The sequence below is a fragment of the Alternaria ethzedia genome (genome assembly GCF_023757985.1).
Source record: "Alternaria ethzedia strain BMP 0044 chromosome Unknown scaffold_59, whole genome shotgun sequence".
In the NCBI taxonomy this organism is placed as follows: domain Eukaryota; kingdom Fungi; phylum Ascomycota; class Dothideomycetes; order Pleosporales; family Pleosporaceae; genus Alternaria; species Alternaria ethzedia.
The window spans coordinates 94967-110449 of record NW_026056252.1 but is presented as its reverse complement, the minus strand read 5'-3'; the positions used below and the strand labels follow the sequence as shown (position 1 = coordinate 110449).

Below are 15483 nucleotides of genomic sequence, written 5' to 3'. Positions count from 1 at the left end.
CTAGTACTTAGCGTAATAGTACTTAGCGTAATAGTACTCTACTTAATAGCGCTTTATAGTTAAGTACTTAACTTCTTTACTACGCTTAACTTAAAAATGCTACTACTTAAGTTCTACTTTTTTTTTCTAGAATAATAGTAGCTAATAGTCTATTCTCTAGTAGCTTTATATAAGATAATTAGACTTCTAATACTTAACTATCTTAGAGCTTTATAAATTCTAATAATTAACTAGATTAGAGCTTTAAGGTAACTAGTAGTTTTAGTAATAATAACCTTTATAAGAATTATAAGTAATTAGAGTTATACGCTAAGCGTATCTACTTAGATTATAAGAGCTTTTAGTTTAATAATCTTAATAATAAAAATATCTAAGAGACTATTAAGCCTATCTCTAAGAGTAGTATTTTTATTACTAATAATACTTTCTAGACTTAGAATTTAGGCCTTTAGTAATCTAACTACGTTAAGAACTAAAGCACTTAAGATTAAGAGAAGTAAGTGTCTCTAAGTAATAGTTATAGTTATAGTTACTCTTATAAGAAGTCTAAAGCTAAGACTTTTATATCTAAGACTCTTCTAGATTATTTATACCTAACGTATACTAGTTATTAGTATAAGTAAGTTAAAGTATTATCTAACTATAATACTTCTTAAGTTTCTAAGTATAAGTGTTATATTTATTAGTAGCTTTTTAATAATATTTAGAAGGCTAATTATTTTAAGTAACTTTACTAAGTTACGTATTATTTATTCTATAACTTTTATAACTACTATACTACTAATTAAGATTTATATAATTACTTTATAAGCTTAGTAGATTACTATAGTTCTAAAGTAAGTTTATAATTCTCTTTTCTTTAGTTCTTTTAATCTTTTACTAACTTAATAATAGCGCTAGAGCTCTAAAAACACTATTAAGTATTATAAGTAGCTTTACTAAGATCTCTACACTTATAAGAAGTAGAAGAAAGAAGCTAAAAGTAGTTCTAAGACTCTAGCTAAATTATTAGATAGAACTTCTAAGTTCTTAGGTAAGAAAAGCTTAAAAAGTACTCTATCTATAACTTCTTAAAACTCTAATTAATATAGTACTTATAGTAAGTTTATAATACTAAGTAAGAGAATAAGAAAGATTAATATAAATAGTAGTTAGATATCTCTATCTATAATTTCTACTTAGAGTTATTTACTTATAGCCTTTAATCTAATACTATAATACTTAGGCTATTATTATTAAAGCTTATTTTAGTAGCTACTACTACTAACTTTCTAGCTATAGGCTTCTTAATTTAGAATTTAGCTACTATAGAATTAGTAGTAGAATTAGTATAGTTATTATTAGTCTTAGTAGCGTAACTACTAGTCTTAGTAGTATAATTATTAGTTTTAGCTACGTAATAATTATTCTTAGTATTATAATTCTTAGCTATATAGTTATAAGTCTAATAGCTTTATATCTAGTATTATAAGTAATAGATTCTATTACTATACTTAGTATTAGCTAGCTAAGGCTAAGTACGTAAAAGCGCTACTACGTACTAAGTATAATTAAATATAGCTTAAGATTTATATATAGACTTAAGCTACTAAAACTACTTATTTATAAGCTTAGGTTAAGAACTTTAAAAATAGCTAAAATAGTAAGCTAGCCTTTAATAAGAATAACTATAAGAGTTATAATTAGAATAATTAGCGCTATAGTAGTTAGTAAGTTAGTAGCTATATAAGTTAGTTTAGTAAAAAAGTTTAGTAATTTATCTACTTTATACTTATGTTAATTATTAGTAATTACTTCTCTATAACTAGGCGCTAGTTAAAGTAACTAAGATCTAGCTTAGGTATAATTAATCTTTATAGTAGTAGTCTAAATAAAAATCTCTCTACTCTATCTACTTCTTAAGAATTAAATATTATAAATCTTATAAGTTAAGTAACTATTTAAACTTCTTAAACTATTATTAGATAAGTAATTTAGTTCATTTATCTATAGGCATAATTATAGTTTCTAAATACTTAACTTTAAATAATTCTTTAGTATATTTCTACTATAGCTATATATTCTAGATATTAATATATCTAAGCTAAGTATTAATACGCTTATTCTTTCTAATAACTAGCCTAATTATTTACTAATTATTATACTAGACTATCTAGAGTTCTCTAAGATTAAGCGCTAGCTTTTTAAGAAAGCGCCTAAGCGCTATAGCTTTCTTAGTAGTATACTTAAAAGTAAGTAGCTCTACTTTTATAGTAGAGGTAGTAACTATACTTTACTTTATAGCTTTCTAAAAGATTATATTTTTATATAATATAGTAATATAGCTATAAGATAATTAGTAAGTCTTTAGATTATTAGTAAAGAATATGTCTTTAGTAATTATTAGATTAGGCCTATTATAGTTACTATACTAGATTATATTATAGTAAGTATAATAAAGATATATAATTACTTACTCTATAGCTTTCTTATACTTATTACTTAGGTTTATAAGAAAGTGTAAGAGCTTTAAAGTAGTATACGCTATATCTAGTTAGAGTATAATTACTATATAGAGTATAGAGCTAACTATTTTCTAGTATCTCTTAATTTTAGGCTTAGTTGCTTTTTTAGTATTCTTAATTAGCTTTTCTAATAGCAGAGGTGTTAGAGAGAAAGATCTATCTCTAAGCTTAAACTTCTTAAGTATCTTATTTATATACGTATTATAAATAAGTATAATTATCTTTAGATATTAGTCTCTAATTATATAAATACCTAGAAACTACTCTATGTCTCTCTAATCTTAGATCTTATACTTACTAGAGATCTTAGCCTATATATCTATTACTTATTACTTTATATTCTTATAATAGAGTAATAGAATATTATTAATATAGAAGAGAATAAAAATCTTACATTTTTAATTAAAGAAAAGGCAAAGCTTCTCTTAAGAAGCTATTATACTAATAGCTTTTAGCGTTTCTAAGAACTTCTTATACTATAATAGTAGAGAGTTTTATAATTTATAAAGCGCGCAGTTAAGCTATACGCATAATTCTAGCTTTCTAAAGCTATCTAGTATCTTATAAATTACTAGGTTCTCTACTATAATCTTTATATTAAGAAACGCTTCTATAATATTAAACTATTTAATCTCTAGATTACTCTAGGTAGTAATTACTATTACAGCGTAGAAGAACTTTATAGTAAGTATTACTACATAAGTTATATTAATTAAGTTCTTCTTCTAGAAATTACTATAAACTATAATTTAAGCTTTATATTTAAGAAGATAGCTATTCTAATTATACTTATAAGTCTATACCTATTTTAATAGAAGTAGCTAATCTTAGGCTTTTAACCTATAGATTTCTATCTAGGTTCTCTTTTTACTTAGCTAATTAATCTTTCTCTTAGAGGTATCTTTAAAGAGCGTACGTATTAGATACTAGATTAGTTATTTCTATAATCTAAGCAGCTCTTAGAGATTGTTGCAGTATTAGTAAGTAGCCTTTAGCTTATACTTACTAAGCGTAGTAGCTATAATAATAGAGTTTATAGTCTTATAGCTAGCTTAATTATTCTAGTCTTCTTAAAGACTAGAGAGGTAGGTCTTATAAAAGTTAATCTAGGCTTACTTATTAACTAAGCCTATAATTACTATATTTACGCTACCTACGCTATTACTTTCTAGTTAATTACTAGGCTAAGTAGGCTATTTACTCTTACCTTTTAGATATTTTAATAGTTAATAGACATTTATAGAGAAAGAGCGCTTAGGCTTTTTACTTATAACTCTTCTACTACAGCGCGTTCTAGAGAATTTAGCTATTAGCTAATCTTATAGCTATATTAATTATTAAGAGAAGGCTACTAATTTAGGTAGCCTACCTCTTAGTCTTTTTAGCGCTTACTCTAGTTAAGCTAGTTTCTTATCTATTTCTATAGAACTAGAGTCTATTATAATAGACTTAATAGATAGAGTTAGATCTTCTAATCTATATATAGAAGGCTTTCTACCTCTAAGCTCTAATAAGTTAGCTCTCTTAAGCGTATACACTGCTTTTTAACTATTAGAAACTCTATAATTACTTTAATTATCTATCTCTAAAACTTTACACTTAGGCGTAGGTTCTAAGGTAGTAAGCCTAGTAGAAAGCTACTAATTATTAGAAATTTCTAATAGAATACTAGCCTTATATTCTATTTCTATTAAATTAATAGAGCTTTAATTATATTTAATAGGTAGGCTAACCTTATTACTTTAATTATAGTCTACGTTACTCTTAAGATCTTACTTAGTAGTTAATAGCTCTACTATACTTACTATTTAATTAATAGAAAGAATATTAAACTCTTCTATAGAATTAATAAGCTTACTATTATTAAGTATTTTAATCTACTTAATTACTTAATCTCTAGTTAGCTTCTCTTTACACTTACTTTAATAGAACTTCTACTTATTAAAAGTAATATTACAAGTTATAATTACCTAATTAATTACTAGTACCTATATATAATATATATTAGAAGCTTAATAGCTAATAAGATATTTTATATAGCTGTAAGGCTTAACTTTAAAGTCTTAATAGTACTTTTTAGCTACGCAATTACTATTAAGTAGATACACTTAATAGCTATAAGTATAGATTCTACTCTAATCTAGGCAAAGATTAGTAGCCTAGTGTCTAATCTTAGGTAGCTAATAATATTAGAAATACTTTCTAAACTATTTATATAATATCTAATCTAGAGATTAATAGCTATAAAGCTATAATAGACTTATTTTATAGAGTTAGGCTACTACGTTTATAATTACTAGCTAGAGCCTAGCTAGAAGATTAGCGCTTATGTATATCTTAATTAACTTAGTAATAAGCTCTTAGCTAGCTCTCTCTACTAAGCTATTAGGCTTATAGGTATATAGTAGAGGCGTTACTATTATAATTCTCTTCTCTTTAGCCTATTTCTTATATCTTAAGTACTTTCTTTAAGGTAGTATTATAGTATTATTATCTTAATAGATTTCTATAATCTTCTACTAATAGCAGCGCTTAACTATAGCTATAAAGCTTATAATAACTTCTATTACTAAGTCTAGCGTCTTATTCTTTAGGTTGTAATTATATAGCTTACCTAAATAATTCTTCTTAATAATTAGAGTCTATTTATTAAGCGCGTAGCTTATAAAGAAGTTAAATAAGTTCTATAATACTCTAAAGAAGAGATATAGTAATAGCTTATAAAGCTAATAAGAAATTCTTTAAAATATATAAGTAGTAGTGTAATTATTATATTTACTACACTATATACTTATAATTTCTATATTTTAGGTAGCTTTAATAAGAGCCTTAAGAGCTCTCTTACCTAGGTAGCCTAATCTTTAATACTAAAGGTTAGCGTTGCTAGTACGTAATTGTAGAACTTATAAGTAGATAATAGTATTTATAATAATAGAATTAGAAAGATAGATAGAAAAGTTATATTTAATAAATAAGAGGTTAAATCTACACTTAAGAGTTATAAGAATAATAAACGCCTCTAGTGTGCCTATCTTAATTATACAATTATAGCCTATATACTATATACTACTATTTCTAAAAAGCTTCTCTAAGATAATATTAGTATAGAAACTAGAGATAATCTTAATACTAGTAAGTGTAAGATTAGCCTTTCTAGGTTCTTTAGAGGTGCTAAGAATAAAACAAAGTATGCAATTACTAATACTAATTACTAGAAGAATCTAGCTATCTATCTTAACTATTTCTCTATTAGTTTTAATAAAGAAATTAGACTTAATTAAAGCTTTATTATTAACTAAGTAGACTATAGCTCTACTATTAAGAATTATACTAAATAAAAGCGCGTAAGGCTTAAAGCCTATACTAAAGATAGAAGGCCTAAACTTAGTAATTAGCTTCTTTAGGTAAATAATTATTAAGACTATATTACCTAGATACTTAGAAGCTAGAGCGCTTATCTTTTAGCTAGATTACTTAACCTTCTTACGTAGGCTACTTTACTTCTCTTTATAATAGCGCTTCTAGATTTTTTACTTATTTTAAGCTAAGAGTTCTATTAGTAGAACGCCTAGTAGTCTAGATCTAGTAATTATAGTCTATAATTAGTAATATAAAATAGGCTTCTACTTATACTTTACGTTAGGTTTGTAGAGGCAAGACTTAGGTAGTAAGCTTAACTACTTCTTACCTAACTTAGTAGAAGTAGAGAGTTAACCTATAATAGCGTTAAAAATTATATTAGCTTTTCTCTTTCTAGTAGTAATTAATATCTTCTAAAAAATAATACTAAATACTTTACTTAGATTATTAAGGCTTAACGTGTTCTTTCTAAGAGCTATAGTAAATAATTAATTATATTACTACTAGTAAGTCTACTTAGAGTTAAACTTCTTAACTATAGTAAGAAAGTTAGTAATTATAAGAAGTTCTTTAACTTCTAAGAGCTTAAAGATCTTTGCCTTATAGTAGAGTATTAACTAGTTATTAAACTACTTCTTAGTAGTTTCTCTCTAGATTTTCTTAAGATAAGTATAATACTTTGCGTAAACTATATATTACGTAGTCTAATTAGTAGAAGTAAGTATAGTCTTAAGAGTCTTTATAAGAGACTAGACTATTCTTTTATTATTACTTATAGTTATAAGTAATAGATAATTTAGCGTAATAGTATGTATAATCTAGATCTTAATATTATTAATCTTCTTACTCTTTCTTAACTACTACTTAGACTTATAGTTCTAGCAGGCTATAAGCGTAGTACTATTCTTAGTCTTATAATTATAATCTTATAAGAGAGTATTATACTTATAAGTAGCTTTATTATACTTATTCTTTTAATCTTTAGTTAGCTTTATAGAGAAAGAAGCTAGAGCTATAGACTCTAGAACTAAAAAGTTAGAGAACTTAGGTTTCTAAGTATTTATATATTTAATATTTAGAAGATTAGAATTAATTTCTTTCTAGATACTTTTCTTGTTGTAGTGTTACTTAAGAAGCGCAAACTAGGTATTCTAGTTAAATTACTTCTTAAGAAGTACACTTATAGCTATAATAGCTATATTATAATTACTTATATCTATAGAGTTAGAGCGTAAAATTAATATAGTAATATAAAGAAGTAGGTAGTAAGTAAGTAATTACGTAGAAGAAGTTCTAATTGTAGAACGTTTAGAGAGAGTAAAGTAGAAATAAGATTAACTAATCTATTTTCTAGTAAGCTTTAATACGTAGTAGAAATTAGTTCTATAATTAAGCAGCTAGGCTTATAACTATTAGAGCTAGAGATAATTAATAATTAGAGATAATTAAGTATATTGTAATTAATCTACTATAAAAGAAAGTTAGAATAAAATCTCTAGTTATATACTTAAGAGCTAAGTAATTACGTGTCTGCGATTAAGTAATTACAACTACTCTCTAACTTTAATAGTAAGATACTATTTATTAAATAGTAGCTATAATAAACTACTATAACTTTTATTAAAACTTAAAGAAATAGTTATTATATTATAATTATTACTTAGTTAGAGAATAAATACTATAAAGCTTAGTATAGTATTTTTATTACTACTATATTATTTTAGTAGTTTTTAACTACTATGTAAACTTAAAAGTATATTAATATATATAGTTATAGTTTATATAAGTATTAGTGCTAATAGTAATATATACTAAATATCTTAAAATCTTAAAATTTTCTAGCTATTCTAAGATAATAAGCTAAGTATTTTTTAATATCTTTTTACTAAATAAAGTTTATAAAATTAAGTATAAGGTACTAGTAGTAAATAAGTTAAATAAGTTTAAATAGTATTAAGTATACTAGAAAGCTAAAAGACGTTATATTTATAGTTATATAGTAGAAAAAAAGCGTATAGCGTATTTAAAAGCTTAACTTTATAAGAGATAGTATTCTTAAATATTCTTAAAAGAATAAGAAAGTAGAAAAAAGTCTATAATATAGTCTATTTCTATAGTTATAATAGGTATATACGTAATTACTTAGTCTAAGTTAGCTAAATATTAATCTATTAAATAAGCCTACTTAATATACTTTAAGAAAAGAGGTATCTTTAAAGTAACTAGTAGAAGGTTATTTATCTATTATAAGGCTCTTTTATCTACTAAGCGCTTTATAATAGCTTTTATTAAAGTTTTAATTAAGTAAGTTACTAATTATAAACTAACTTATATACCTATTATATACTAACTAGAGAGCTAGATTCTATACCTAGACTAGTAGCTACAAAAATATAAGAATAGTGTAAGAGAAATAAAACATTTTAAAATATACTAATACCTAGTATAGAACTAGAGTTACTTAGATTAATGTTAACTAATAGTAATAAAAAGCTAGTAATTAAAGTAAACGCGTAATACTAAAAGAAGGTATAAACTATTATATTATAATAGTTCTAGGCTTTTCTATAAGTAGAGTGTAGGCTTTTAAAGTAGATAATACTTAGAAATATATTTTTATATAATATTATATAGTTTAGAGTAGTATATACTAATAGCTATTTATTACGTCTCTAGATCTAGAGTATAGCGTACGTAATAGCGATAATATAATAATCTATTCTATAAGTCTAGTAGCTAGCGTAGTAATTTTTTAAAATTAGTAAGTACTATAGAAATATTAGAATAGTAAAGTAAAGAGATAGAATAAGATTTAAGAAGTAAGAAGATTTTATAGAAGCTATAACTAGCGTATTAATCTAATAGAAGAGCTAGCTTATTCTAATTCTTATATAAGAAGTAGGCTTATAAAGATTATAAAGACTACTTTTAACTTCTATCTACGTTAATAGCACTAATATAGAAGTAATAGCTATTATTTAAAGAATTACTACGTAACTATATAAAGTCTTTAAGAATATTTTAATATACCTTATTAATTTTACTAGAGGCTAGTTTAGTTAATTACTACCTTACTACTTCTAGCTATACTACCTAACTTATATTACGTAATTTATCTTTAATAATAATTTACTAATTTTATTTAATACTATATAGCTTACGTAAAGCTAATAAAATCTCTATCTACTAGAATAGAAGAGTAGTAAGATACTTACGTTCTTATAAAGATAAAAATACTAATAATATATAAATTTTATTATATAGCGTTATAATTACTATAATCTTAGTATTTCTTTCTATTTTTTAATCTAGCTTTTAAACTTTAGCTATTAGTATTTATTATATAATAACTAGAGCGTTCTTTATATACTATAAACACTTTTTTAGTACTAAATTCTATAGTTATACTACTAAAGTCTTTTCTCTATTAAAGTCTCTATAGTAGTATTTATAACTATTATTATTTTAAGTTTAGTATTATTAGCTTTTAGCTCTAAAAGTGCTAGCTTAGATATAATTATATTAGAGTTAATATCTAATAAAGTTATTAGAGCTAGTATTTTAAAAGTTATAGCTATTATAGTATTATATAAAGAAAAGAAGAATATTACTAGTACGCTAGTAGCTTTATATACTATTATACTTAAAAATCTTTAACTTATTATATTTACTTAAAACTAAAAAATACTATTTTTAAAGTTACTAGTATTTTTTTTAACTAATAGTATCTCTCTAAATTATTAAAAGCCTTTATATATACTTATAGTACTATAGTAATATACTAAATAGTACTTTAGTAAATAATATTAAAGCTATTATAATTATACTATATACTAAAGTATAATCTTAAAGACTAAGCCTAACTTAGAACTAGACTGCAGTCTAAGTTAAAGGCGCACTCTATTCTTTTAGGATCGCTGCGCCTGGGAGGCCTGAGGTTGAGGACGGAGACAAGGCGAAGTGGGGAGGTTGGCCTGTGCGTAATTGGCCAGCTCCTCCAACAATGGCGTTCGCCGTTGTAGATCTCTTCGCTTCAGCCTGCACCCTTTTGTTTCGTTGCTATTCTGATAATTCAGTTCAACCAGTCAAGCCGATGGGAAAATCCTGACGTTTGACCAATCAGGTTATTTCCGCATGTTCGAAGGCTTCTAAACGGCAGCCTCCCGCTGCGCCTGCGCCAATGCTGTTCGCTTGAACTACGGTCGCTATATATCAGCCGCAGGCACACGCCAAAGCTCACAGCAGTGATGCGCAAACCACTTGCGAGATCAGCGGACGCTAATACGGTGCACCGAACGGATGGAGTGAGATCACAGTGTCGTTGAGGGCTAATTCGTGTTCGAGCACAACCTTGAAGACATGTCTTCAGTTGGCAAATGGTCAGAGTCCTGGCAAGTCATCGAATATCGACCAGCATGGGGGAAAACGTAATCTACATGCTCTGTTGCTTGGCACTGTTTGGTGGACACCTGTGGTATGGCGTCCGGAGCAAGACCTGGTCGTGCACGGGTACCTAGGTACCATGTGCGCTGACGTCCTCGGAGAGGCAGTGGGGTACATCGGCCGCGTCATGCTCAACCTGAACTCTTTCAGCATGAACTTCTTCCTTGTATAGGCTACCCCGTCCGTATATCGCGTCTATGTCTAACGGAATCCAGTAACCGCATTGCGCTTACCACATCACCTGCTCTCCTGACCGCCAGCATCTATCTCTCGTTCTGACGCATCGTCGTAGTCGTCGGAGCCGATTATTCGAGGTTAGAACACGATGTTTACCCGTTCGTCTTCGTCGGCTGCGATATGCTCGCTCTTGTCCTATGGACTATTGGTGGTGGCATGGCCGCAACTGCAGGAGAGAAGGACAGCTCACGAACGGGAGTCAATATCATGATTGCTGGTCTGATGTCCCAAGTTATCACCATGACTCTTTTCCTGGCTCTTTGGGGCGAATTTCCTCTCCGTGTGCGGCATGCGAAGATCTCAAGCAGCTTGTCATGCACCCAGCCACCATTGTACATCCACCTTCGTTCGACAAGGAACTCGATCTGTTCCCAGTGGAATCTCCTTGTTGCAACTGTGCCCATCTATGTGCGCTGCATATATCGTGTCGCTGAGCTTTGGACCGGTTTCGGCGGAGCTCTGATTGATCACGAAGCCACATTCATGGTTTTCGAAGGGCCAATGATAGTCCTTGCAGTTGCTGCACTGACAGTGTTTCATCCTGGTCGAGTATTTTCAGACCTCTGGATACCTGCTGATAAGGGCGTTATGTCGATGGGAAAGCTTACTCATGATAATGCCAGCACAGACCATCTTGCTGAACAAGAGTGGAACAATACGGCGTACCAGCGTGTCGAACAACCCGAAAATGTCGTTTGAAGCGGACCAAATACCTAGTACATTATGGGGATGTGGCTTTGCGTCGAGAAGCTGAAGACGGAATGACAGTCACGTCCCGTGGCAGCCCTTGTGGCGCTGTAGTAGGACTTTGCGTATCATCAGTTTCCGTCAAATTCCATGCTTTTCTCAACAAATGCACTGTTCATCGAAGTCACTTTTCCTTATACGGTTTCGGTTTAGCGTTTCACAATTGACTCGGCCCCTGCGCAGATATACCTATTAGATGTATAAGAGTTGCCTGGACCTTGAGATCCCTGGGGCCGCAGCTGGAAATGCCTGTAACTAAATCGTGGCTGTGTAGACTTGATCCTGTGACAAGTGCATCTAGCGGTCAACCTGGTGAAAGGACTTCGATGTCGGTCGTCGTTTTGAGAGCTAGCAGAGGTATCCATGAACCTTGAGCGGATCACGCCTGCCTCATAATGATCGACAAGTTCGCGATCGTTGTAAAGGCAGGAAGCGGACAGACGGGTTGGTATCAAGCCAGCTACGTAAGAACGAGAGGTCGATGCTTGCCGCTCAGACCCTCGAGGAGCGGATGCCCCCGACAGGCCGTTCTTCGGCATCCGAGGCTCTGCGCATGTACTTTGAGTCGGAGAGCGATTGTCTCGCTCGGGCCCTGAGGAGGATGTCGGTGGTGCGGAGAGCAGTGTGCACCGACGTTGCAGAAGCGGCGCGCCGATGGCATGGTCTTTGGGTGAAATCCCGATTGAAGGGAAACTCAAGCTGGGGATGTGGCTGAGTGATCCTCACCGTCGTCGCTAAAGTATGCACCTTTCCTCTTTCGGCTGGCTCGCCGGCTTTCACCCTTTCTTTCAAGCTCGCCCTTCCTGTACCTCGCCAACAACAATGACCGAGACTCGCCAACCGTAGCCGTTCCCGGCGAGAGACGACTCAAGTCCATAAACGTTCTTCTCGCTATCGCGAACAATTCCTTGTCGACATGCGCCGTGCCATGTGCTCCATGCGTCTCCAAGCGCTGTGCCGCACGTCTGCGCTGAATAGCCCCATCCTTCCAGCCTTACGGGTACTACGCCCAGGTGGTGGCGCGCCTTCTCCTGTCAGCGTTTGGGAAACTGGAAGTCAACATGTTGTTTCATGACCACATCCGTTCCATCTCGCCAAATTCGCGCTAGCTAACGTTGTGGTGACCTAAATCGGGGACTTACACGGCCTCATCTGCAGCCCAGCCTGCATGAAGTCAGCCTCTTGATGTGCATTTTCATCATGGCGAGCAAGGCGGAGCCTCACCTGCGTGCACCGTATGCTTGCAGAGTTTCAGACGCGATGCTGGACAAGGTACCGTGCCTCTGGCGCTTCTGTCTCTTGTTTATGCTTCACCTGCCCTTGTCCATTTACTTCAGTGTAGGCCCATTGTTCAGTACATATTTTCTCTCTGGGCCAAACGCGATATACCAATCCTCGGTGGAGCCCAGCCCGCAACACCCGTCTGGTACGGTTGTAATTATCTTTCCAGAGTCACGGCACACATATTTAACACATACTACGTACTGTTACCGACGCGATCGACCGTGCAGCGCATCACTATGGACGCAGACAGACGGCTCGCCAAAGCTCTCGAGGCCGCCAACGACGCTCTCCAACATCTTTCAATAACCGCGGACTTCGGAAGTCTAGACTGCACACATATCGACCGACTCCTTGGGCGGGTAGTCGACCTACCAACCGAGGGAAACCAAAGGAACAGCAGGCGGAATTTGCTTGTCATCCGACAGTGGATGATTAGTGAAGGCCCCGGCGTTGTGCTTCTCGAAGTCCTGGGTCAATTATATTGGCGGTTGGGCGAGCTCAATAGCAACCAGTTCGAAAAGTTCAAAGCAGCACTTCAGCAACGACAGCCATACGTTACTTTGGTGAAAGACGCGAACGCAGTAGCGCTGGTGATTCAGCGCATCCGATACATTCAGAGATCAAAGGCGGACGCTTGTCAAGACTTTCTGTCCGAGTTGTCGGATCTTATCGGCGCTAAAGGTATGCATTTCACCGTGAAAGTATCAAACGTAGCTTGCTAATCTGAGCAGTCGATTCACCAATGCTAACTGTAGAAGCTTTACAGATATGCTCACGTAGTCCGACGCGATCTGTCCGTTCTCGTGACAGCATATCTTCACAGGAGACAGGACCCGCAAGTCTCATCAAGTATTTCCCACTCAGCACGGTCCCCGCTGCCGCAGATATGGAAAACTTCCTCATCGACTTCTATGTCAGGGGCATCTGCCCGGGTCGCACCGTTGCATCGCAGACGAATGTGTACACGTCGTTATTACAGGTTGCGGATACTTGCTTAAGCACACGCTACGCTATCCTCAGTCTCTCAGCATCATACCTCTGCGAACAGATGCCGAAAGACAAGGATACCTATCACCAAGCGGAACTGTATTACTCGACGCAAGCACTTCAAGCTCTAGCATCACAAATCAGCGATGGTCATCACTATAACGGTGCCCTGGCTACTAGCATGCTACTGATGCACCACGGCCTGATCAATCAAGACGACTCCCTAATGTGCTGGTCATGTCACGCTAATGTGCTCGATGCGTTTCCCCCGGAAGCAATCACCCACAACTCTGACACCGTCATGTTCTTGCACGCTCAGCTCATCTTGGCACGTACCGCACGAACTTCTCACCAGTTAAGCAACACTCGGCAGCATGCGTTCGAGACCACGAATTGGTTGGATAGTATATCGCCAAGCGAATCTTCCAGGGCTTCGACTACTCTGGGAGTCTCACCTCAGTTGCTCTTCCTCATTTCATCCATAACATCACTTCCGACGGGCCCATACAGACTAAACAAACTTATGTACGCCCAAGCACAAGAGAAACAGCTTCAAGATCTAAAGCAGTGGAGTTCAGAGCCAGATGGGCCAGAGAAAGAAATCCTACTCGCCACAGCAGAAGCCTTTCGCCTCGCCGCGCTCATCTACCTGCGCTGTCGCGTCTACGGGTAAGCATCTTATATAGTCTAAAGCTTTCACATTTTGACATGTCTCCAGGTTCACAAGATTCCACTCCTCCATCCTCGAGCTCTCCGACGCACTCCATACTCTCCTCCTTTCGCTACCAGTGAAAGGTCCACTATACACCGCCATCTACCCCGTCTGGCCCTTCTTTATCGCTGCAGTCACTGCAAACTCAGACAAGCGCGACCGCCTATACCAGCGCGTCGTACCGATACGAGAAGGCGACAAGAACACACTCCCACCCGTGCTCAGACGTATCAGTGGTATGCGCACCTGGCTTGCAAACCAGGACACGTCATGCCAGCGCGACGACGGCTGGTGGGACGAAATGCTTAGTCCCAAGTCTAGCACCATAGCATTGAGCCCGCATCTGCTGTGCTTGGGTTGACCAGCTGCCAAACCTGCCGCAACCAGTTCGTCGCACTTTCCCAAGTCTCTAAAGCTACCGTTTCTTCCATTTTAGAAATCGCTGTCAAGATCTCATCTCTTTCTGATTTCTTACGTCATATATTCTAATCGGATGCATCTTAGCGAGTCATCATCCTCCTGTCATTTCGGCACATCTCTGGCATTTCTGCAAGCATACCATCATCGATCACTCAACGTCGAGTCACCCTACAGCGTCTAGATCTCAATTCAATCAGTATTCGCAGAAGAAGTCTCTTCTCTTTCCTGCACCTTGCAGTTTCTCTTCCCCGATTGCCCACACAGCGCTCTGGCTCCATAGAAAGAAGAGCACAAATCCCTTTTCCTCCGCGCCCCGTCTCTGTCACCAATGCTCCACTGTTGTATTAAGATGAATATATAAGTAAGTAGGTATTATTAAATAGGAGCCTAAGTCTAGTATAGCCCTCTACTAGTATTAAAAAGGTTGTAAAATAAGAGTGTGTAATATATCTTAAGCCTAGAGAAGCTTAGGCTAAGCTTTATAGCTTATTAGCACCTAATAATTACCTAGCGAGGCAGCTCTCCTTATAGTAATTAGGTAACAACAATGCCCTACGTACGACCGTGGGGCTCCACTATTGCAGACCCATATTCACCATCGCATCCTTCGACCAAACCGATACCATGAGTTTTAGCTGCGCGGATGCAGCAACACATTCATGTCAGAAGAAGATAGTCGCGTCCGAACGCAGTTGTAGTCCCAAAACACAATGCTGCTTATCTTGTCCTGACTGGTGCAGATATAGAGAGCCACCCTGGATATGCATTACCAGTTGTTAGATCTACTAG

At 34.0% G+C, this 15483-nt stretch overlaps 1 protein-coding gene across 1 annotated transcript; it reads left to right on the top strand.

Moving 5' to 3' along the window:
- Positions 1 to 12811: 12811 nt before the first annotated feature.
- J4E87_010921 (uncharacterized protein) lies at positions 12812 to 14635 on the top strand (the record flags this gene model as incomplete). The annotated part of the gene is made up of 3 exons (XM_049382490.1): positions 12812 to 13256; positions 13406 to 14231; positions 14281 to 14635. 3 exons carry the CDS (start codon positions 12812 to 12814, stop codon positions 14633 to 14635), a joined length of 1626 nt encoding a protein of 541 aa, XP_049227810.1.
- Between the last annotated feature and the right edge of the window lie 848 nt (positions 14636 to 15483).